This window comes from Accipiter gentilis, chromosome 14 (genome assembly GCF_929443795.1).
Source record: "Accipiter gentilis chromosome 14, bAccGen1.1, whole genome shotgun sequence".
NCBI classification, from domain to species: Eukaryota; Metazoa; Chordata; class Aves; order Accipitriformes; family Accipitridae; genus Astur; species Astur gentilis.
The window spans coordinates 17287356-17311941 of record NC_064893.1 but is presented as its reverse complement, the minus strand read 5'-3'; the positions used below and the strand labels follow the sequence as shown (position 1 = coordinate 17311941).

Sequence of the window (24586 nt, the reverse complement as noted above, 5' to 3'; positions counted from 1 at the left end):
CAATAACTAGACATGATTTAGGGTTTAGGAACCAACTATTAGACAATGGGTCTTTGTTTGTCAGAAAAGGTAATGGATTGTGGTCTGGTCAATAAACCTTGAAGAGCTAAGAAGCAGGTAAAAGGTAATTCCTACAGGGGGAGATCATGACCACCTACTCAAATAATACCACCTACTCAAAAGACGACAATGAAGGAAGAAGACAGAGTTTGCACACTAATTTACATGAGAGGCAAAGAACGAACCAATTGTGGGAATTTTTGAGACAAAAGGTGTGCTGTCTGTCTTTAGACAGGCACCCATTCATGCGCATCAATGAAATTAATTTGAAAATACCTCGACTCTGTGTTACTGGCTTGCACACCAGGTCAAGAAACCCCATCTGTGGGACAACAGCATTAGTAACCCTAGGCTGAGTTAGCTGTCAGCATACACCCCTCCACACAGCCAAGAGAAGCAGGCGGTTGAAGTCACCAGAAGTATCCACAGCCAGGCTTGCCAGACCCCCTGCAGAGCTGCTTGCCCAAAGTACAGCAGGAGCAGAAGGAGCACCTGCAGCTCAGGGCCTCACTGTCACACTGCAGCACTTCCCAGGCTGCACTGGCCACCCTGCAGCAGGGGTAAGATGTAGGATAACAAAAGGGCAGTGCTGGAGTATTCCAGGTCAGAAGAAGACTAAGACTTTACAGCTTTTGTGCAATGCAACGAGTCACTGCGTTGCTTTTTATTGCTGAAATAAAGTCTGGTGGAGAGACTTGTGACATTGACTGTGTGGACCAGCAAAAAAAACAGGACCAAACTACATAATCCTCAGTAGGCCTCTAGACTGCGTCTGTACTGACTCCATGAAGACGCACTGGAAGAGGGATGCCCTACACAGCTGTTGCAGACCAGCACATGTCCTGGCACCTCAAGCGTTCTGGTCTGTGCTGCAGCTCAGCTGGAGCGAAGCCTGGAACAGATGCCCATGACACAGATTACCTCCACAGTTCTCCAACTGTCTTCTCAGCCATACCCAAATTTTCATGGGGAAAGAATATTTAATTTGCTCAAGACTAACAGCAGCAGATTTGTCTGTAGGGTAGATGAGAAGGAACAAAATCCTGGACTAGTATTAGGAACATGCCAGGTGACCAAGTGTACCAAAGAGCGAGTTGGCAGCACGATGCAGTTAGGTACCAGTAGCAGGGGGAAAAGTGTCTCTGGAAAGCAAAACACTAGTAGGCAGAAGGTTAAAGGACAGGGATCATTGGTAACCATGTCCAGTACGCTCCCCTGTAACATGCATGTGGTGAAAGGCAGGCGAAGAAAAATAGTGTTAGAAAAGAATGGGATTTGCCTTTATTAGGTACTAAGAAACTATTGAGAGCAAGCTAATTTATCTGCCTCCTCCACCTAAACCAAAACTGAAGTAGGGTGTTAGGTACGCAACTAGGGAAAAAAAATATACACAGGACGTTTTAAACTAAAGCTTGAGGGAACCAACACCCATTGTGCTGATGCCACATCTGAAATAAAAATGCCTTCCTGCTTGCATTATACATCACTGGTCTGGAAGCACTACCCCAAATCCCAGGCTCCTTGCTTCTTCAGCACCCCAGAGATATCATTCTGTAAATGCAACCTCTGATCCCATTCCTTCATCTGTACAAGGATGTGGTTTGCATGAATGAACCCAGTTTACTAAATGATTCATACTACTTTGTATTTTCCTTTCTGATTACTACGTGTCAACTGCAAGTCTTGTTTCCAGATCATTTAGAAAAATGTTCAACAGAAATAATCCTCACAGAACGCCTCCCAGAAATACTCTCCTCATTCCTATCTTTACTTAAAATCTATGATGTGCCTCACTGATTCTTTATAGTTACTTTTTAAAATTAAACACCTTGTTGGTTTTACTATGCCTACTCAGCACAAAACCACTTTGATTGCTCATTAGTATAAGCTTTTCTTCTTGCAAGAGCATCTTGTACCAGCCTTTTTTTATTACTGTTTTGGATAGATAGGAGGAACATCAGCTGTCAAGAGTGGTCAGTTCTCCCAAGCACCCAGCCTGTCCATTTTAAAAACTGGCATTTGCCTTCTTCCAGTGCAGGTCCTTATTCACCATCCTAAAATTTAACCAAAACTGTCTTTAGTGGAGAAGAGATCTCTTAGGCCAACTTTTTGGGACTCAGCTATGGGAAACTGTATCATTTCAAAGCATGGGGCATACATGTTGTTAGCAGAAAACAATTTGACTGAAAACAGTTGGACCATGACTGACATCACACCGGACAGAGAACAGCAAGCCAATCAAAGATAAGAGATGGTATTTTGATGGGAGCAACAGCACTTTATGTTAATTTATCATTTCAAAAAGTCCCCGATAAGTTTATGGCTGGCTGTATAACACTTGTATTATTAAATTAATGCCCTCCAGATGGCTCCAATTAATCACCAAAAAAAAGGCCCACAAAACCCCACAGCTCCCTTGCTTCTGAGTTACAGTTACAGTTCCATCTGTAAATATTCTCCTCCCAAAGAAGTTTACTTCCCCATACAAAACATTTTACTCTAGCAGTGTCCACAGAAAACACAGTTTATCTCTATTCTCTAATGAAAGGCTGCAATTTAGCCACTTATTGGTAGTGCTGCGTAGTTCATCCAGAACGGTGGATCTGAAAAGACTATAAGTAGCCAAGTTTAAGTCTCATCTATAATTTTTTATCATCTGTGAAACACAAAGAACAATTTCATAAACACATAGTTCTAAAACATGCTGGGAAAGTGTTATCTCATGCTTAATCCAGAAAACATATATGGCCCAAGGATAAAACATAGTACATACAACACCTCTAAAACCTATTTATGCATATGGTAGTTTTAAAAATGTTGTGATGAAATCTAAGGTGCCAGCCCCACAATATTAAAATTGCTAAAGCTAGTAATTTCAAATAGAACAACTGAGGATTAGCTTTGCATTACAACCAACTAAATCTGACCTTGGTAACAAAAAAAGCACAAGCTTCTGTAATGCAATCCACCTTGTGAGACTTAGCCTCAGCTTTTGCTTTACATGATTCATCCTCGAGGTAGATACCATCCAGAACTGAAGACATACTGTCTAAAGGGTATATTAAATTCAGCAGCTAATACAACATCCATCAGTCAACAAAACTAACTTGAGAGCTGTCTGCTTACACAACTGAAACAAAGGCACTTTGCAATACAGGGTTACATTTCCTACTGGAAAGATGAACAAAGATAAGAAAGGAAAAACACTGATATGAATTAGTCTCATCAAACTCTTTTTAACACACATTTCTCACCAGCATTTGCAGGGAATGAATTCCCATGTAAGTCTCTAGTCAGACATAAGTACCATCCATCACTCAGAAAAAACTCCAGAGCTCCATGTTCTTATCTCCAGACAAAACATCCAGGCTCAGCTGGGCAAGATTCCCTCAAGTGACAGAAGCCAATGACCCATACACAAACTCTGAGTAACAGCAAAGGACCCATCACAAGGGAAGAAAAGAGCCCATAACAAAAAAAACCCCTCAGACTCCATTAAGACATTGCACTTTTTCTGCTCTCCCCACCACCTCCACCACTCATGTTCCAACTAAACTGGTACTGCAACTGAAGCCGACATATTTTCCCTATTCTCCTCCCCCAGTCACTCAAGTTTTCTTTCCTTACTTAGAAAACATTGCATGGAAAAAAACACAATGGAGGGGACAGTGAAGTGGATCATCATTGTATTAAACTCTGTAATGCAGAAGGGTGTTTTGGATTAATGCACACCAGTTTGTACAGGCATCATCCAAAAAAAGATAAGACCAAGGAAAAAGAGCCAAAAACACTCAGTTTCAGAAAAATTGTTCTTAACTGCAAGTACAACTTAATTGTGAAGGCACATAGCCACACTGAGGCATCCTTTTCCTCTAGAAATGCCAAGCTTCTTCCTATCTAAGAACTTCTCACAGTACAACGCATTTGAGTGGCACAAAACCAGCTGCGGTTGCAGGATGCCTGCCTCGAAGAAGAAAGAACAGAAGGCCTGGCAACAGGCCTGTGCTGCAAACAGAACAGCTACACAGGATGTTTTACATTGAGAAGCAACAACATCTTGCCAGGATTTCACTGGCCCAGGAGTAACACACCGATTTAATTTTCTTATTTGAAAATAAATTTCCTAATAAATTATGTTTTAGCATAAATTTCTGTGTGTCAGTATAAATGCAATGGGTGTTACATCATCCTGCCTTTCTCCAGGATAAAGGCAAGTTTCATTTCTGGCTTCTTGGACTTTGTGATGAGAAAGTCAAAAAACAGAAGTGCTGCATAATTTGTTCAGGAATGTACAGGAAATGCATTTTAATCCACATCTAGTCCATGGATAGTGATATTTTCTCAGTGCTGAGTCCATTTAATACTTTTGAGGTCAATTCCATCCTGCACCATTTCCCAGAGGGGGCTGTAAAGAAAAGAGAAAAATGAGGGCTATCTTAAAATGCACAGGACAACATCAACAACAATAACCAAACAGACGACCTCATCAACTACACAAGAAATTATGAGATACCTATCTGCCTATCTTCCCCTTCTGGAGGTCAGTGAGCTTCAGACAATCAGTCCTCAACTCTGTCCTCAGCCCAAAATAGAATAGGTGAGAGGGCAGATGCTCCACCTGATTTCCTGCTCCCACTTTGGGCATGAAGTACTCGTGTCTCCTGCAGACTGAGCCCTCACATTTGACACTGTCCAGATGAGTCAGGAGTCTTTTAGTTTCACCAAAATAAAACAACTTACTGATACATGAATTCAGTAATACTATCTCTGGCTTAGAAACTTCTAGGTATTGCCCTACATGCTTGCCCTACTTGTATTGTTTCCCTGACACAGGCAGGATCTGGGAGAAGGTTTGTTTCCTTAAAAATTTGTCACTGCTGTTAAGTCCAGGCCCAGGCCCACTACCCACTCTGGCAACATTGCTTGCTTACATACAAAGACAGCACAGATTTTTGAAGCAAACAATTACTTTCAACTAAATCCAACTCTTCAAATGATTATCATACCCAAGAAGTCTTTACGTTCAATAAGAAGATGGCTCACCTCATTTCCCTCAGCCTCTTAACATGCTGCATGCACTTCTGGACTGTATAATCTACTTCTTCTTCTGTAGTGAAACGACCAATGCCAAATCTAAACCAAAAGAAAACCATTAAGGACTAGAATAACGTGCATATGGAGGGGTGGAACGAATCCACTACCTGCTTTAGGCAGAAAAGAAAAATATTTGGAAGCATAAGGGAAGACCATTCCACACACCTTATAGATGAGTGAGCCAAGTCTTCATCTGTTCCAATTGCCCGCAAAACATAGGAAGGCTCCAGAGAAGCTGACGTGCAAGCACTGGGGAAAGGGAAGGCAGGCAAATTTCAAACTTTTGTTCATGTGCAGATGCTACACTGAAGTAAAACTTCACTAATCTCCTCCAACAAAGAGTTGCTTACAGACATTTAATATTACTATGACTCTGTACAGCAACCTATACAGCTTCCCCAACCTCTTAGAAACCACCAGTGAATACCAATCTTCTTGCTTAGTATTTCTGCTGCTGAAAAAAAAGAATGGAAGGGGCAGGCATTAGAGGGGAATGAGGGTAATAAATTAGGAGCATGAGCATCATGGTTTAACCCCAGCTGGCAACTAAGCCCCACTCACTCCTTCCCAGCGGGACGGGGGAGAGAATCAGAAGGGTAAAAGTAAGAAGGTTGAGATAAAGATGGTTTAATAGGTAAAGCAAAAGCCGCACACACAAGCAAAGCAAAACAAGGAATTCATTTGCCACCTTCCACCAGCAGGCAGGTGTTCAGCCATCTCCAGGAAAGCAGGGCTCCATCACACATAACAGTGACTTGGGAAAACAAATGCCATCACTCCAAACATCCCCTACCCTTCCTCCTTCCCCCAGCTTTATATGCTAAGCATGACATCCTATGGTCTGGAATATGCCTTGGGTCAGCTGGGGTCAGCTGTACTGGCTCTGTCCCCTCCCAACTTCTTGTGCACCCCCAGCCTCCTCGGCTGGTGGGGGGTGGGGTGAGAGGCAGAAAAGGCCATGACTCTGTGTAAACACTGCTCAGCAATAACAAAAACATCCCTGTATTATCAACACTGTTTTCAGCACAAATCCGAAGCACAGCCCCACGCTAGCTTCTATGAAGAAAATTTAATCAATCCCAACCCAAACCAGCACAAAGAGGTAAGAAGAGCAAACACAGATAATGCGGTAAGAATAAAAACAATGCCAAAGAAAAGCAGCAGGAATGCAGACTAAGGGGTAGCTGAAGTGAAGGCCATGAAAAAAGGACAAAGGAGCCAAGACAGAACTAGCCACAGAAGGTAACATACCAACAGGAACATTAAAAAAAAAGAAAAAAGCTTCACAACCTGCTGTTTGGCAGTAGAACAAATAAATGAAAAACAGCGCACAGAGGAATCCAGAGCAAGATGATCTAGTTATAGTTGTCAGTAGAGAGAACTTCCATCTTGAAGCAGTAGGCAAAACTGGTTACATGTTGTTACTCAATTTTACAGGTAGCAACACACAGCACAAACCGGAGAGCTGTTTACAGCTCTCTGGTGCACAAGGCAGAGCCTCGTGGCTTCAGAGACAGTCATGTGGAGACTTATTCCTCCTGTTCATAGTGCCAACATATTTCTAATTACGATATGCTGACCACTTTGTTCTCAAAGGTGAGGAACAGAGGACAACTTTACACTCCGTTAACATCATCATAACCATCAAGTTTGTCTCAGTAACAGAAATGTTACTCGTCACTCCCATAGAGTCAACAGAGCTCCATTAAAATGTATTCAATTTTCTTTCTGCTTTTGCATTAAACACAGGCACTATGATCCGATTTAATTCAGATATTTGTCCAGCCTCCCTAGATTCTATTTACGACCTGCCGCTTCTGTGAAATCCTGCTGAAGGACGTAAGCTGCTCAAATGCTGATAGCCTTTAGAATGAAAGCGTCACTGCCAGTTACAATTCAAGGCTCCTCAGATAGCAGGTAACCAGTCTACGAGGCTGGCAGGTAGGAATTTCTAGGTTGGATTTTCTGGTTTTGTTTGGGATTTTAGGTTGTTGGGTTTTTTGGGTTTTTTTTTGCTTTCAGGATGAGTAAATTTGACCTGCATTTGAAATGTGCCACTTCAGAGAACCAAAATCTTAGAATGAAATCAGTGCCAGGCTGACTCATTAACAGAATATGCAAATACAGGGCACAGAGGAGACCACTCTTCAGTTGGTACCTCCATTAACAGATATTATTTTCTCTCCAAAATATACTGCTAGCCTTCCCACACGTTCCACCTACCTTCCTGAAGACAGAGCCACGTCTTTCAGAGCCATCAGAAGACTCTCCCCTTCCACATATGCAAAAGATAAATTGATGCATCCTACGTAGAAATAAATGAAACAGAAAAAAAACCAAACTTCCATCAACTGAAATCTAGGGCAAATCCTACCCCACATGGCAGTACTTGCCCTATGTGTAGCTAAAGTGCATTATTCAGTCATGGCCACTAACATCAACGAGCTAGACAGTTCTAATGGTCTCAGGATTTTGCTAACATTACCTGGATAGCGATGCTCTCTATCTCCATTCATAACCACATCAGGAACTTCACTCATTATTTTTGTAACAAGTCGTTCTGCCAGTTGTGAGATTCGCTTATGGTCATACTAGCAAAGAAACCAGAAAAGAGGTCAGAATAATAAACAGTGTACAGTTTGACCTCACTCAAACTGCTTTCTGTCACCAGACCTGAGCAGACTTAAGTAGCTGGGTTTACTAAGGAAAGAACACATCAGCAACTGTCAAACTTTGCCTACTCCAGAGACTGTTTTAAAAGAGAATTACCAATTTGGTCCTAGCTAGCTCACCCTTCAAAAAATATTCCAAACCATACAGAAATATCTATATATACAATCTGCCAAATTGGCTTTCATAAAAGCACGGAGTTCTTTGTGTTTAAAGACAAGTTAGGCAATGCATAGGATGATGCATTTTGCAACACAAGAAAGGGCACCCATTATGGTAAGTGTCCCTTATTTCCCTGGGAGCTCTCAAACTGTACTGCATAAAGACATAGACTCACAAATTACTGTGAACTCAGCTTTTACAACATGTAACCCATGCAATGAGAAATGCCCACACGCAGTGTCTCATTCTAGACTAAAAAATGAGGTCACTTAACACTAAAAAAGCAGCAAGGTATGGTATCAGCTCCAGTGCACAGGAACAGCCAGACGCACACATGCAATTCATGCTTGTTTACATGCTTGAAAAAGCTTTAGAAGAAAACAAGGCTATCTCAAATAGTACTTAGTTTAGAAACACCAAAACTCTGCCAGGCAAGGAAGAGAATCCAGATCTGAGGCTTGTGCAGAATTTGGGCTCTGCAAGCTCTCCAGCCTCTAACAAGGCTTCCATAACCACCCAGCTCAGATGGCAGATCTTTGCCTCTCTCTGAGGAAGAAGCTTGATCCTATGTGTACAGGTATCTGGCTTATGCATCCCACTGGCACTATATTAAAGGATTTTTACATTCCAGCTCTAAGGAATGCATTGGTGCCCACAAACAGATATAGCAGCACACAGAGGCTTAGACACCAGACCTAAGCAAACAAACCTCTACTGTCCAAGCTAGGAAAAAAAAAAATTCTTAGTTGCAAAGCTGCAGTAAACTTGACCTTATATGCATTTAATACGTATGATAATGGACTAGGAAGTCTTATTTTTTCAATATACATTACATAAACATGATTTATTCCATTTCAGAGATGCTGCTAATACGTGTGCAGAATGGAGAGATGAGTACAAGCACTTAAAGCCGTATTTCACTAAAACTGTCAAATGTAAACGTGTTGTAGAAAGCCAAGATTCAAATCACTTCAAAAGAAAAAACAAAAAAACAAACCAAAACCCACAACTTAAAGCTGAAAACCAACTTCCAATTACCCAAAAATGTCCTTGAAGATCTCAAAACATTTACTTAATGTTACAACGCGAGAACCAAATTTAATTCGGGCACATGGACACAAAAAGACTCAAGGAATCTAAGACCTAACTGACCCTGTTATATTATTTTTCTGGAATCCAGGACAAGTATCTTCTCCCACATACCTCCATCTCTTGCTGTGCCACTTCACACGCTGCACCCAGGCCCACTGCTAAAGGAGTGGGCACAGTCCCAGACCGCAGTCCTCGCTCCTGGCCTCCCCCACTTTGCAGGGGTTCTAGCCTGACGCGTGGTCGTCGGCGAACATAGAGAGCACCAACCCCTTGAAAACAAGGAAAGCTGTTTAAGTATACACCCACAGTTCTGGAATTACAAAAAGGGACTCCAAGCCTTGGAAACTCTCCTTATTTCCACAGCAAATACATATTTGGACACCTCACTGTAGAAAAACGTAGTGAACACATGCAGAAGCACAATATTTTCTAGGAAATGGTGTTTGTTCCCACCGTTCATGTTCCTCTTCATTCAGACTCCCACAGCTTCAGCCATGGGAGAAGCTGAGTTTCTCCCAGTGTGCTTCAGCCACCCAAGGACTCAGTACTTCCTTTACTTCTCACAATTCCTGTGCACAGCTAAGTTCACCCCTTTGCACTGAAGTTTTTATGTGCAGATATTTCATTCATTAATGTTCCCTTACTGACCTCCAACGGAAGGCTCTGAAAGAACCCCTTTCCCTGGATTACCAGGCCGGCACCAGTCCCAGGAGACCTCTCCCTTTCTTCTCATTAGGGAGACTCATCAGTGGCACCAATTTCCAATGGGCAGATTAGATGAGCCAGTTTTAACAGCCAGCCGATTTCACACTCTAGTCTCCTCACCTAGAAACCTGATTTCCATGTCTTTGAGTGCGTTGGCATACCCAATGAGTGACTGTCACCACAGGAAGAATAGTTGCAACTTCTGGACATATTAAGTTGTGAAAATTTATGTCTGTCACCTACCCAAAGTTATTGGTTGAAAACTTAGTCCTCGTCCAGAGATATGTCTACAGCTCTCAGGAGAGCTTGTACAGAAAAAGAAGACATACTGAAAAAATAATTTTGCCTTTTGTTTCTGAATAGCACACAGAATACAGCAAACATGATTTCTGTCTTTCTACATGCAGTGTTACAAACTAAATGGATTGTGACAGTGATAATAGCTGAACTTTTACTGTTTGGGTGTCAACCAGAAAATCCATAGCCAGATTTTAAAGCCCATTCTGCAAAAATGCACAAATGGGGTTGGAGGGAAGAAGCCATTGGAAGTAGAAGACAACCAAAATCACTAAGAATTTAAACTTTCCAGTTACCTTTTGGTCTCCTCATTGCAAGTTACACTTGGGTCTAAACTTTGCCCTATAATGCAGTGATTTTATTTCAACCATTTCAGCATCAGTGCTGCTCCACACCAAGCAGAGCACTGAAGATCCACTTATGGCAGCTCTAGGTCTGGTAGCAGTGCCTGAACTACTCCAAAGTCAGTCCAATACCAGTCTTAGAATAGTTTTCTACAGTTTAAATAACAGTCACTATGACAGACAGGTTTAACTTCATAGCTTGTGTAGTTACCTTAAGGTAGGCATGGAAACAACAATTCTCTAGAAAAGCACTTCAGTACATACCTTTGGGCCCATAAATTTTATGGCCACTGATGCTCATTATATCAATTTTCATGTCATTGACATCCATAGGAATTTTACCAATTGCTTGTGCAGCATCTGTGTGGAAGAAAACCTTATGCTCACGGCAGATCTCACCTGTAATAAAAACACAAAAGCAAAAAAACCCCGCATTATCTCATCTAATCGTTACAATTCCAGTGATGCCAACAATGAATCTAAAGCAACAGTTTATAGCAAGGACTAGTTCTGAGGCGACAAAGGAAGAAATGGGTGCGATCATGTTTCTTTTACAGTAAAGCTGTGTAGGAGCTATTCTAGTTGATGCCTAGCCAGGCACGGGTTTAGGCAGGTCAGCAGGTAAGACTATGATGAATTTCTCCAGTTGAGAAGTTGAAAAGTCTTCTGCTGTTAAGAAGTTAGATTGTTTCCAAACCAACACCTACCAAGTTTAAGTACAAATGGCTGCATGGGACACCCAAGTTTCCCTACAGGGACAACTCCACAGCTGGACAAAATTAAAGTTTTTTTCTTGATTCTTTTTCTTCTCAACACCAGTCCAGTACAAGCCAGCTTTACTTTCAAGTTTATACTTGCCAAGTATTTTAATGCCATTTCCTCTATTTTCCAAGTATTACAAAACTCATCTTCAAAAACGTTCTCAAAATTGCCACTAGTCCTCACACATGCTGATTACTCCCACCTAAAGTCACTCAAGCCTGTAATCAACATTTCTGCATCCAGAGTTAAAATATACTACAGAACAAAACAATGTAATACTCATGGGCAGCGAACTTAAAATATTTTTTGTCATCAAAAAACTCAACTCATCTTCCACAGAATCCATACCTAGCATGGTTGCAACCCAGACCTCTCCTTTGCACAAAAAGTTCAGCATTATCTTTCACAGGAAAGGCTGTCCTCCTGTGGTCCAGCAAGAACAGCATTGCTACTGCTAATATCAGGCCATATGCCTCACGCTAACGGGGCCTTAGGTTAACTCTGCAAGGCCCCAGTCCTGGCCTATTAGACCGGTTATCACCATGTTATGAGAAACTGCTGTTGGAACCAGAGCTTGGTACCAGCTATCTCTGGCATTTAAGCGTCAGAAGACAGTAATGGCCTTGACAATACAAGCACAGGAGGAAAATACGAGTCCTCGGGCCTATAAGCAACTCACTGATGGTCAATTACTTGTCAATGAAGAAACATAACCTTGAAGAGCCTTGGGAAAAATGCTGCTTTGAGCATAATAAAGAAAAAAAAAATGCAGCAGCTAAGCAAGAGGAAAATCAGCTGCACAAAAGGGTAAGAAGCCACAGCGCAGGAAGACAATACCCTACTGAATCATGCAGTATAAGCTCCAGGACAGAGGCCAAAGCCTAAAAACTGTGTAAAAACTCAAACATCTTATGGAAGGACATCTTGAATATGAAGGGGGTGGGGTGTTTCGTCATTGTCATGGGAAACATTATCAAGGAATCACTGTGGGATCTAAGGAGCTGCATGTGGGCCACGTGCTCACCCTGCCTGCTCCAACGACCCTGGTTCACCATCTCTCCCTTTACCTGCTTTGCCAGAATGCTGTGAGGTCCCTGTCTCTCCATCTGCCTGCTCAGAGCCTGGCTCACCATCTCCCTGACTCCTATTCCAGACACCTGGCTCTTCAGCAGCCTTTTGACCTCCAAACAATTGTTCATGACTGTATATGGCCATACTGGGGGGGAAGGGGAGTCTATAAGCGTGGTGCTCACCATCCCCTGCCCCCTCAATTTCTGTACATTTCTCCTCTTAAACACTACAACCTCTCAATAAACCATTATAGTAAAATAAAAATCTGGCCAGTTATTCTGTGCAATTTTTTCATCCATCATACAATTCAGCATGAAACTAGAAAAACTGTAGCTGATCTGTACTACAAGGCTATAATTGCTGCAATACTCACTGTAAAAGTACTGAGTTTCATCCTCATTTCCCTTTTAAGGTGAGTTTTTATTTGGGACAGCATTACTATTTATTCCTTAACTATACTACACCTAATCTTTTGCATCGGTAGCACTTGGCTATGAAAATATTAAGTAAAATGAAGCAGGAGCAACATCAGCTGGCCTCCGGAAGCCATGGCGTACTTACCAATGTCACGAATTGGCTGCTTTACTCCTATTTCATTATTCACAGTCATCACAGAAACCAAACTTGTATCTGGCTGGAATGCAGACTCCAACTCCTGGTGAAATATTAAAACAGACAGACGTTGTGACTAACAGCAGAAGCAAGATTCCTGTGCACACCTTCAATTTGCTAGCAAATCTTAACCACCAGCCCCCTAATGAGCGCATTGCCAACAACCCCTTGGGTTCTAACAAACAGTCCTGGTGAGAGCACTAATCCATGTGAACACTAAACTTGATTAGATCAAGTCAGAACAGGCTTTTGCTACGCCTCATACATTCCTCTGAACTATTTTCTTTAATGAATTAGCCACCCACAAAACAGCTTAAGCCACACCTAGACAAAGTAAGGTTGGCTATAAAGGAACTGCACTGTATACAAGAAAGCATCACACAAAGAAGGAATCTGCCAGCAAAGTTCTCGGAGAACATGACTAATGCTTCTGCACCTGCAGGCCTGATCCCTCTACCCCACCACATAGACACAACATCTCTCCAAGCCAGATGATGGGGCTAGAAATAAAACTGTTGCTGTCCTGTATAACAGGAGACAAATGATGAAATAAGCATATACAACTTCCAAATCCCAGGACTGTGGCCAGTACACCCAGAAGGGTCAGTTCATGGACAGCAATTGGAAGGGAGGACTGTAATTGCTGTGTCTGACGGCTTGAGTAGCTCAGGTCATGAAATTTCACCACTAACTCCTATACGAAAGCCAGCTCCATCCTAGTCACACACTGAGCTCCCTGTAATGATGCAACAGCTCCACCTGCATGGGTATGAATGACAGCAGGTGAATGGTGGGATAAGAGATGGATGTTTTGGTTGAGAAAAGGTTTAGAGCACCAGACAGAACAGAAAATCATTCTCCAACTGTGATGGAGATTTGACTGTGACTCTCATTCTACCTTGTAATATCCATCATCACTTCCTCTTTATCATCAAGAGGACACAAGGTCAATTTGAAGCAAAAACCTCTTCTATTTTCACTTTCCCTCTGTCAGTAAACAACCTACCTTCAAATCTATGAGCCCATTTTTTTTAACAGGTAGATACGTGACCCGAAAACCTTCTGTCTCCAAGGAACGGCAAGAATCCAACACGCACTTGTGCTCTGTTTGCGTAGTAATGATATGCTTTTTTCTGGATTTATAGAACCTTGCAACACCCTGTCAGGCGCAATCCATGAACAAGAAATTTGCCATTAGAACACTGAAGAAAGCAAGCTTTACATGAAACGGTCAGAAACAAGAAATTACTATTTAGATACAATTCATTTGGATCTTCCCTGTTTGCCCCAAAGTCATGGATCTAAAAGGTACTGACATGTAAGTCACACTATGTATTTCGATCAGCACTCATTTTTCAAAGCATCTCACTTTTCAAAAAGCCTGTGAAACTGTTAACTGATATAAGTTCTAGACACTATTAACAGAAACACTTCTTTAAAAACACTTGCAATGGAGTCATATACAATAAGAAGTCTGAACAACCACATACTAAAGGTTAAAACATTACCTAGTCAGTCAGAAAAAAGTTTGTAATCAGCGTCTCCACTATATTTCATGATAAAGGTTTTAATTACGTAAGCAGAAGGATTGTATTTGGTGCATGCAAGATAAACATTGAGTATTATACTCTGTCCTCAAAACCACATCCTGGGCACCAAAACATCCCCACATTTTCTCTATGTATGCAGCAGAATACCACATGGAGTAAATCCAGGAATTTATATATTTGCTAACTAGGCCAACATATTAATATTTAAACTGTTGAAAGCTGCATACAGCTCTTAAGAGCATAATTTTAACATAATAAATAACTATCAGTATAAACCTTTTACCTTAATTGCCATATTATTTGATTCTGTTGCACCACTGGTAAATATAATTTCCCTTGAATCAGCTCCTATTAAATCTGCAACTTGCTGTTTAAAGAGAAATACAAATTTGATTTGTTACAATAAAATACAGTGAATTGACCATAGCAAAACACATGCAAAATGTTTTCAAGAATACCCCCTTGAGCCTAGTATCTAACAAAGTTATTCTACAGGTACAATAGTCTAAATATCTGCATTAATACAAAATACTTAAGGAATTCATAGTCATTAGCAGTAGTGGTATTAAGCATCAGTCTGTCATAAAAAAAAACATAAAAGTTAAGTAGACAGAAACCCAGTAGATATTACTTCCAAAAAAAATGACGAAGACCCATAGCTAAGATTGGGAGAAAGATAAAACATGAAGTTAGCCCAATTACAGCAGCAGCATGCTTGTGACCTCAGGAAACCAAAAATCCTGAGGCACATTTGCCTAAAGTATTGGCTTCTGCCATTTCAATTGCTCTAATGTATTTTTTCTTGCAATAAATCTGCTAAAGTGTACCTAAGCAAAGAGGAAGCTGCTAAATCCAGCCCACAGAACACTAACTTAACTACAACGGTTTTATCATTGCTTTTGATTTTCTTTTGACACTGAACTTCCTCACCAACAGGAAAACCACAACTGCAGAGTGCCGAAGACTCACCCGCCTCGCCTTCTCCACGGCGGCCTCGCTCTCCCAGCCATAAGCATGGGTCCTGGAGTGGGGGTTGCCATAGTAGGCCATCAGGTATGGGAGCATGCTGTCCAGGACTCTGGGATCCTGTGGGACACAAACCACCCAGCCTTAGAAACAGAGAAGGAAAAGCATCTCTGTCCCCTCTACACCCCCTTCTTCTGCCCCAGGATTAGCAGCACTTCTACTGCAGTGGCTAGGTTTAGCTCAGGCCAGATCTCAAAAACTTGAGGCTATTGCACGTTATATACAACACAGCCTCTGGCAAATACAAGTATCCGGCAGTTACGTTCCATGCCCTCACACGTAATCTCGACCTGCGTCAAGACGATCACAGAAGAACGGGATTTTCTGAGCATACAGAATCACGGAACGGTTTGGGTTGGACGGGACCTCAACGATCATCTAGTTCCACCCCCCCACGTTGCTCAAAGCCCTGGCCAACCTGGCCTTTCTTCTGAGCAGAAGCAACACAAGGTCTTAAAAACTCAGGAAAAATGACACAGTAAGTATCTTGGTTAAATGAGTTCCTCGCGGGCCCTGAGAGCGACACCCATCCCTGCAGAGGTCAGTGTAAGCGCTAAGGCGGCGCTGCCGCTGCTCCCACCCGCAGAACGCGGACGAAGGCACCGAGCCTGGCACGGCGCCGGGGGCGGCGGCAAGAGCGCGGCGGCCCAGCCCGAAGGCCATTCGGAGGGTGACCCGGCCGTGCCCAAGGCGTCTGTCGCTACAGCGAACCTTCAACGCCGCCGCTTCATCCGCGGCCGTGCTCGGGCGAGCAGGGAGAGCCTTAACCTCGGGAAAGGGGGGAGCGCTCCAGGCAACAGGAACACAGATCACTTCTCGCCTTCCCCCTGCGCGTCCCGTTCCGGGCGGGGGGAAGCCGTAGGTTCGGGGGCGCGGGCAGCCAAGAGGCGCCGGGAAGGCGGGAGGCCGGGGACAGACCACAGCCCTACGAGGCCCAGCCCTTACCAGCGGGGTGGTGGCCTGGACGTCCATGTAGAGCGGCCGCAGGGCGCCGCCTCCATCGCCGCTTCGCCCTGAGGGAGGGAGAGGAAAAGGATGGAGGGAAGGAGAGAAGAGGACGAGCCGCCGTCAGGCACCAGCGGGAGCGGCGAGACCGCGCTCCACCGGCCGGGCCCGCCCGCGCCTCGGGCTCCGTCGCCCGGGCAAGCGGCCCTGCCCCCACCACGGCCCTACCCGGTCCCCCTCCCGGTGCCGGTGCCGCCGCCGCCGCCGCCGCGAGCCGCCGAGAGGCGGGGGGCACCCGCAGGGCAGCCAGACGCCGCCACACCAGCATGGCCGCGGTGCTGCGCTGGGCGGCTGCCCGCCCCTTCCGGCGATGTCACGGCGCGCGCCGGAAGCGGAGGCCGGAGCGGGCAGCGGCGGAGGGCGCGGAGCGGCGCGGCCCTGGGGGAGCGAGGTACGGGTGGGGCGCCGGCCCTGCTCCCCCCACATCCCCCCCCGAGTGGGCCCGGGGCTCTGCGGCGGAGTGCCGAGCCTGCCGGGGGAGGGGCGGGTCGCGGCCGGAGCACCCGTGAGGTGGAGCGGGCGCTGAGGGCCCTGGTGCGCCGGGCGCGAGGCCTTGCGCCGGGCGGGAGGCGGAGGCCGCCCCTACCCGGTGAGCCGCTAGGGCGGTCTGCGGCGTGAGCCCCCGCCTTGGCCTTGGGCTCCTAAAGGGCCGATCTGCTATCCCGCTCCCCTGCCTCCGAGGCCGGCAGCAGCTCGGGAGGATGGGCCCGGCAGTGGAGGCTTTGCCAGGCGACGCCGTGCGCTGCTCACTGGGAGCTGAAGAGCAGAGAGTGAGGTCCTGAAACAGCTCTCGGAAACGTAGCGGCGCTCACAGGGGCTTGCTGAGGGCGAAACAGGGCCGTCCTGCTTGACAGGCGAGGAAACAAGCCTGAAAGCCTGCAAAGCCTCCAACACTACACTTAGGAGAGGCTCTGAAACACGTGGGCCTGCTCTCCAGCCTAGTTTGGTTATAGAAGCGTGATAGCCAAAGCAGTAAATCTGTGTGGGGTTTTGTGCTTTCTTTTCTAGATGCCTGTGACCGTGGGCCCATATGGGCAATCGCAGCCCAGCTGCTTTGACAGAGTAAAGATGGGTTTCATGATGGGCTTTGCAGTCGGCATGGCAGCAGGAGCACTGTTCGGCACGTTTTCCTGCCTCAGGTATGCCGAGGAAATGGCTTCCGTGGACAGGTTGTGATAGAGCGCTAGCCAGAGAGAAATGCCCCTGCTCTGGGATTGGGAAGGGAGGTGTGGGTCTGGTCCTGTATAGGTGAAACTTTGCCAGTGGCTCCAAATTAGCCATGGTTCGAGAGCCTGCTGTCAGCCCTGGCCTCAAATGGGAAAGTCTGGTGATGGCAGAGTATCACCTCTGGGTCAGCTGCGTACAGGGAGGTACTTTTCGCAGACCTTTTCCTGCCGCTCCTAAGGGAGGTTGTGTTGGGAAGCTGAGGCTGTGGAAGATAAGCTCCAGGGGCAGCAGTCTAGGCAGATACATGTGCAGCCCTCTCCTTGCTCTAAAGCTTTCTGAGGTACTCTGCAAGCCCTCGGCTATCTGCATCATGGTTGCTTTGGGTGTCCCATCCCCCTGCACGGAGGCAATTACCATACTGGCCCCGAGTCTTAATTGCAAGTGTGTAGGCAGAGCTGTGGCTGGCACTGGCACCATCCCATTGTGAACTGGAGAGGGACAATATTCCACCTTCCCCCAGCATGCCAGCATGGAAACAAACAGTGCTCTAAGTTAGCTCTTGTGCTACTCACTGACTGGTTTTGCCGCACATCATCCATGAAAAGGAATTACTGAAATAAGTTCTTTCATATTTTGTGGGACTCTTTCTGCTTGAGGTTTTTTTAATCTATGATTAAACATGGGCGATGATTTGATAGTGAGCTGAAAAAGCACAAAGTCTAACGTGATAGAGTTAAAAAGCTTTCTGATCTCTCTCAGATCCTGGAGGGTAAGTGGTACAATGCTAGCAGAAAATACAGATTTAGGGTATTTACAAGGAGCAGTGACAATGGTTCTGTCATACTTGAATGACACAACTATATTACTTCTGCTGTACCATTTTTGAGGGAAAATCTCCATGTTTTAGAAGTCAAGTGCATGAAATTCCTTAGACCCTACAGTCACTGCAGTGCTTAAAAGCCAAATATTATGAGAGCTTCCTGAGAAGGAACAATTCTTTTTATTCTGGTCTGATCTCAGGTGAATGGGAACTGGAGAACAGAAATGGCTCTGGACACTTCTAGGCCTTTCAAGTTTCTCTCTTATGGTGTCAGTGGTAAATAAGAAGTCAGTTTACAACAAGGTTTTAAGTTGGTGGTATTAAAAATGCTGCCACTGCAGCCAGATGAGATGGTAATAGAACAGTTCAGACCCTTCTTATTCTCTGGTAAGGCAAATACTTGGACAGCACATTCCCCCCCCCCCCCCCAAATTAAGGGTATTTGGGGCATTAGCAGGTGAAGCTGGTTTTGCTAGTGCCATGGCAGGAGAGTACAGCATCAGCTGGTACCACTGCAGGATAAAATACACATGGGCCATTGCTGAGGGTTACTCAAATGCCCCAAAGAGAACAGCTTTTTTTTTTTTTTTTCTTTGCAGTAGCTCAGGCATGGAGCACTGCAGCCAGTCTCCTTGCAGAGGCAGGAGGCATCATTTTAAATTTATACTGAAGAGGAGGTGTTTGATTTGGGTGCTCAGGCAACCACTAGCTGGCTGTATCAGATATTTTCTGCTGCATGTCTGTTATCTGTCAGGGTTCAGCTTTTACATAATTCCTGTGTTGTTCTTTATCTCAGGATTGGCATGAGAGGACGAGAGCTGATGGGTGGAGTTGGCAAAACGATGATGCAAAGTGGTGGGACGTTTGGGACATTCATGGCTATTGGTATGGGAATCCGCTGCTAACCTGGAGCTTGGGTTTTATCCCGGAGTGCCCCTGTCCAGCCATTCCTCCTCTGTACCATAATAAAATCTTTAGATACCTGGAAGTGATAGCTCTTCATGAAACAGTGAAGCACCATCCTCCTTGCTCTGCTGGTTGTCAACATGCTTTTTACCAAATTTCTACTTTCCTCCTGATTCTTACTCCCATGAAAACAAGAATTAATAATCATTTGTACTACATTAAAGTTCCTATTTCACAGGTGCAAGTACAGTGCACACATTTCTCACTTTGGTACTTGGGCAGTGTACATGCCTGATGTGTTGCTGTGGAGCCACTCCATTGCATTCATGCATTCCTGAGCCTAGGAGAGTTACTCTGTGGCTAATTCAGATCAAGTATCAGATTTCTTTCCTCTTGCAAAAACAGGTGGATTGAATCTGGCCCCATTTCTGAGTTCCATGTAATAGGGGGAAATGCCCTCACAGAGAGCAAGGGACCCTGGAAGGACTCAGGCAAGTCCTTCTGCAAACTGAGGGCAAACTACAGCAGCTCAGGCACCTTCTTCCAGCTGGCCTGGCAGCACAGGGGTATGGGAAGCTGGCAGGGAACAGCACAGTTATAGGTACAGCTATGCTGCTAGAGCCAGAAATCATTAAAATTGCTGGAAAATGGAAAGCACTCCTGCCACATGACAGCTATAGGTATTTTATGATCAGTCACAAGGATGACTTCAACACCAGATGTTGAACCTCCATGTCAGGCCTCTAGCAGTGCCTTTCCTAAAGCTCTCCCCTCAGGACTAGCTGTGCTGCAAGTTACTGCACGACCAGCACAGAACAGCACAGCTTGCCTATGCTGCCTCCTTCACAGGATGGAAGGGTGGAGCCTTATACCCTCGCTGAGGTGAGGGGTACTCTGCTGTGCAGCCCCTCAGACAAGGGAATGAGAGAGCCCTGGCTGCAGCTGCCTCCAGCAACAGGAACCTGAAGTGGCCTTTTTCATTCCCTCAGCAAGGGAAGGGGGCTTCACTTGTAGGAACTATGCTACCAGAAACAGGGTCTTTTCCTGCAGTCTGCCTTTATCGGTCTACAAGGTGCTCAACACTTCCCCGGGAGGACCAGGGATTACTCCTGCCCTTCACCAGGCTCTGTGGCACTGCCAGCAGCTAACTATAAGTTTAGTTTAGCATTGCTATCTCCCGTTACTTGTCTTTTGAAACAAGGCTTATCTTTGTTCCTCTACTTCTGTTTAACAGTGGCAGCAAAACCTGAACCAGCACCTATACAACCTTTACCTAGCACAAGTCCTATTTCCCCCACTTTGAGGGAGAAACAAATCTGTCACTAAAAGCCTGCTCTTTGCTGTCATGCAGCTCATTAACCCCTGAAACTGCAGCAACAGCCAAGTTGAGCAACACAGCTGCTCTGGAACAGCTCAAGTTTTACTCCAACTGGCACTGGCAGATTAATACCAGCAACTAAAAAAAAAAATCAAGTCAGGCAAAATTAGAGAGCAGCTTTGCTTCGCTTTCTTCAGCTGTGTCACATATTCTTAAGACACCCTGCTGCAGTATATTCCCAGCTCCTCCCTGCATCTGCCTTTTTACTGCCTCCACTTGCCCAGTCCCATTTTTCCTCCTGTGGCTCCCTCCTGAATTGCCAACAACAGTCTCCTGCCACCCTGCAGCTCAGCCACAGCTGCACACACCCTGAACGGCAGCACTCAAGAGGCTGGAGACCAGGTTACCACCACATTCTGTCTCAGAGCACTAGCGGCATCCCCGGCCAGCCTGTGTTCACCCACCAGGCTGGAACATACTCTCCACACCTTTGTTGCACACCGGTTTTATTAGCCAGTGGTCACAAATGACAGGGGAGTGGGAAAGGGGTACCAAGAGGGCAATCCACTTGGGCAGGCTTCCCTACAGAAACCAGACTAAAAGCCAGCATCAATTACTTCTACATCCCCACAATTCACAACCATTTGTGAAAGGTAGAGGTGGGCAGGGGGAAGTTCTCTCTAGAAAAAATCTGCCACAGACCTGAGAAAGAGCCAAGAGCCCTCCACTGTCCAGGGAGCAAGAAAACCCACAGGCCCTTAACCACAGCTGCAGTACACAGATGTTTCAAAACAGCAGGAACCAGCCCCTGCATTTTCTCCTGGACAAATGGTATTACAAACATATACCACTTCAAAGCCTCTCTTACACACCTCTGGTCTTCAGCACACACTGCTTAAGTGACATTAGGAGAGCACACAGAGAAATAAAGCTTCATGAAGGCCTTTTTAAGAGAATTTTATTTGAGTGGTTCTTACAAAGATTGTTGCAATATGAAAGTCTTTGTTTGATAGAAATATCAAGCTGTCTTGTCAAACACACTGAAGTAACCCAAAAATATATTTCAGAGCTCACAGAGCTTAAAAAGAGCAAAGATTATATGCAACCAGAACAAAACACGTTTCTGTATTTCCTACCAATTTTCAGACTTGGCTGAAATCTTTCAACTGTGCCACACTGCATACATAGAAACTTATCTGGAAATGCAGAGATCGTTTTGTTTGGAAACTTAGACACACCTCACACAGTATTTACAAAGAAACTTTTACAGATACATTAATCAAAAGTTACCATCAAGAAATAAAACCCTTCAATCCTCCTATTCTTACCAATTATTCAGCACAAAGCAAGCTGAGTGGCTGTCTAGAGTCAGCTTTCAGTAGCCTCTTGAACTTTCCATTTATACAAAACACTAAATATGTCCCTTCATAAAGTCTATCTCTGATATTAACCTTTAGCAGATCACCTACATTTAGTGAAATGTAAAATGTAATTGCTGCATTAAAAGAAAGGCTTGTGAAACATTAAAAATGTCATTATGTCCCATCTGCCTTTTACAGATAATTTGTTTTCTATGAGCTACTTCTCAGTTCCTACAGGTCACCTTAGTAAATGTACAAGAATTACAAGGCAGAACAAGAAGTCAACAGCTTTGTATACAGTGGAAATGCTAGTTAGGGAGAATGAACACACTGCATTTCTGCTTACTTCATTTTATTTTTAAAGGTAGCAGGAAGTGTACACAAAATGACATTAAATCCTTTCCTTTAGTTTTATCTAAATAAAAGATAACTCAATCTTCCTCCAAAAAATAACTATGTACAAAACTGACTACATCCATCTTCATCGTCGAACAGGAACCAGTAGTTGGGTTGCAGTCATAGAATCTGGGAAAAGGCTATGGTACGTTGGAAGAGGTACATATGCTGCTGTAATCATTTTACCTAATCAGAAGATTTAAAAAAAAAATAAATAAAAATCAGTATTTGGTCATTTCTGTAATCAATGACCAAATGTAGGTCACTACATGAAATCCACTCACCTGCAAACCACCTCCCATGCAATGCATTTACAGCTGCAATGGCAGCAGCAATTGAAGGACATTTGACATACACATTGCCCTGTAATACAGAAGTGTAACAGTCCATTAGAAGGTTGAGAAACATCCCCCATCGCCTATTCACGAGAAACTGCCTTGGCATGGCTGTGAGGGAGGCAAACCTGCCTCACTACCTTCCTCCTAGTATCAACCAATAATGCAGAATCAGCATGAGAAAACAGAGCAGTGGCCAGTTTTTTACTGACATGCATTACCATACTGTTAACAGTTATCTTAGCATGAAACTTTTTAAAAGAGGATTTTACAAAACAGACCAAATGTTTCTGAAATAGTAAGTAGTGGACTGCTGACTTGCTCATGATAACCCTTCAAAGAGAGCATTTAATGGCTCCCGATTACAAATCTCTTGCAAAACAGAAAAGCACAAGGAGTTTGGCTACCTCTTCTGCAGGCTAGCCATAAAGTTCTGTCATCACCTACTCTATTCACAAATGCTTAATTAGATACGCAAGTTCACAGCCTGGTTTTCAAAGGGATTAAGCACTCCCCGTTCCCCAGGGCAGGAATGTTGTCCAGCACTTTAAAACAGACTGGTACTATAAAAATTCTCCTACATAAACTTCAGCATCTGTCTGTCTTCACCTGATCAAGGACTGGGACAAAGGGAAAAAACCTGTCACAGCAGGGTAAGAAGAGCCTAAGATGATATCTAACATGAATGACAGACTGATCTTTTACCTTTGCCAGACACCTGAAGCGTTCTATCTGCAAATTAAGCACTACACCAGCCTAATCCAGAGTACTGCAATATTCACATTCAACAACTTGAAGACATACAGATGTCTACAGTAATGCATAAGCATTATTCTGGCTGCCTGCTTAAAAATAGAATATTACCAGTAATTCTTGAACCAGATCAGATTCTAGCTGAAACAGATTTTACAAGAAAAGAATCTATTAAGGAACAGAATCCAGCCTTCCCTTTAGCAGCCTTTGCCAGCCTGTACTAACTCTTCCCACTGATCTCACTCATTCCTCCTCAGGGGTGAAACTTGAGATCAGGATCTGGTTAAGGCACTAAGCAATTAACACACAGAGTTCTGTTCTCAGCCTCCACCTGCACAGGCATCCAAGCTGCTTAAACCTTGACATGAGATACAGCAACATAAAGGTTTAGTATTTCTTAACACACCACAGCATAGACTGGCATAGTACATGAGACCACATGTTCAGCTGGGACTGCAATCTTTTCACCCACATCAAATCACATCTCCATGGCTGATTACTGACAGCCCTTAGCCTGGGAAGTCTGGCTGGCTGGGAAAAAGCCCTAAGAAGATGGGACATGAAAACACTGAGAAAATAATGCGACCAGAATCTAAGCCTGGAAAACAGAACAGCACAGTGGAAACTTACATTCAAATACAGTATTTTTAAGTATCAGTGGGTATTTTATATCTGGGTCATCACTGTGCTACTATGACAAAATGGATTTCATGTAGCAAACAGCTAACTCGTTATATAGTAGCTGTAGTTTTTTCTTTTAAATCCACTTGCTAACATGAACCAGATTTTCAGCTCTGTGTGCTCAGAACCTACGTGAGTTATGTTGAGGGCTGTTGCATTTTGGGGGGTTGTGTGTTGGGTTTTTTGTTGTTGGGTTGTGTTCAGGTTTTTTTCTCCATCTGTTGAAGGATTTGTTTTCTCTAAGATAGTAATAAACTAATATACTGTGGGAAAGGTTTCTACCTCCCATCAGACCAGTAGTCCAACAGAGCAGTCATCTTGAAGATTAGAAAACGCTAGGAAAGACTGTATGTTGGTTTATGTACTAGACTGCAGCTCATCTCTAATGTAACATCTCCA

At 44.2% G+C, this 24586-nt stretch overlaps 3 protein-coding genes across 15 annotated transcripts in view; 1 reads left to right on the top strand and 2 right to left on the bottom strand.

Annotated features, from left to right (window-relative positions):
* Positions 1-2687: 2687 nt before the first annotated feature.
* On the bottom strand, positions 2688-16738 carry NFS1 (NFS1 cysteine desulfurase). Its single transcript, XM_049816702.1, has 13 exons — positions 16619-16738; positions 16391-16458; positions 15389-15505; positions 14703-14786; positions 13876-14028; positions 12819-12912; positions 10689-10823; positions 9190-9347; positions 7640-7745; positions 7378-7459; positions 5320-5403; positions 5104-5193; positions 2688-4465 (listed from the first exon to the last, which is right to left on the bottom strand). Exons 1-13 carry the CDS (start codon positions 16716-16718, stop codon positions 4402-4404), a joined length of 1335 nt encoding a protein of 444 aa, XP_049672659.1. The 5' UTR covers positions 16719-16738; the 3' UTR covers positions 2688-4401.
* Positions 16739-16772: 34 nt separating this feature from the next.
* Positions 16773-19425, top strand: ROMO1 (reactive oxygen species modulator 1). Its single transcript, XM_049816278.1, has 3 exons — positions 16773-16841; positions 17459-17589; positions 19234-19425. The coding sequence occupies exons 2-3, from the start codon at positions 17459-17461 to the stop codon at positions 19340-19342; spliced, it is 240 nt and encodes a 79-aa protein (XP_049672235.1). The 5' UTR covers positions 16773-16841; the 3' UTR covers positions 19343-19425.
* A 2174-nt stretch (positions 19426-21599) lies between these two features.
* RBM39 (RNA binding motif protein 39) overlaps positions 21600-24586 on the bottom strand; it is a 278284-nt gene continuing 275297 nt past the window's right edge. For all 13 annotated transcript variants that reach the window (XM_049816248.1, XM_049816247.1, XM_049816249.1 and 10 more), the window contains 2 exons: positions 22703-22781; positions 21600-22604 (listed from right to left, as the gene is read on the bottom strand). In XM_049816248.1, the coding sequence (XP_049672205.1) occupies positions 22504-22604; positions 22703-22781 (180 nt within the window). In that variant the 3' untranslated portion in view covers positions 21600-22503. The remainder of the gene's footprint in view (positions 22605-22702; positions 22782-24586) is intronic.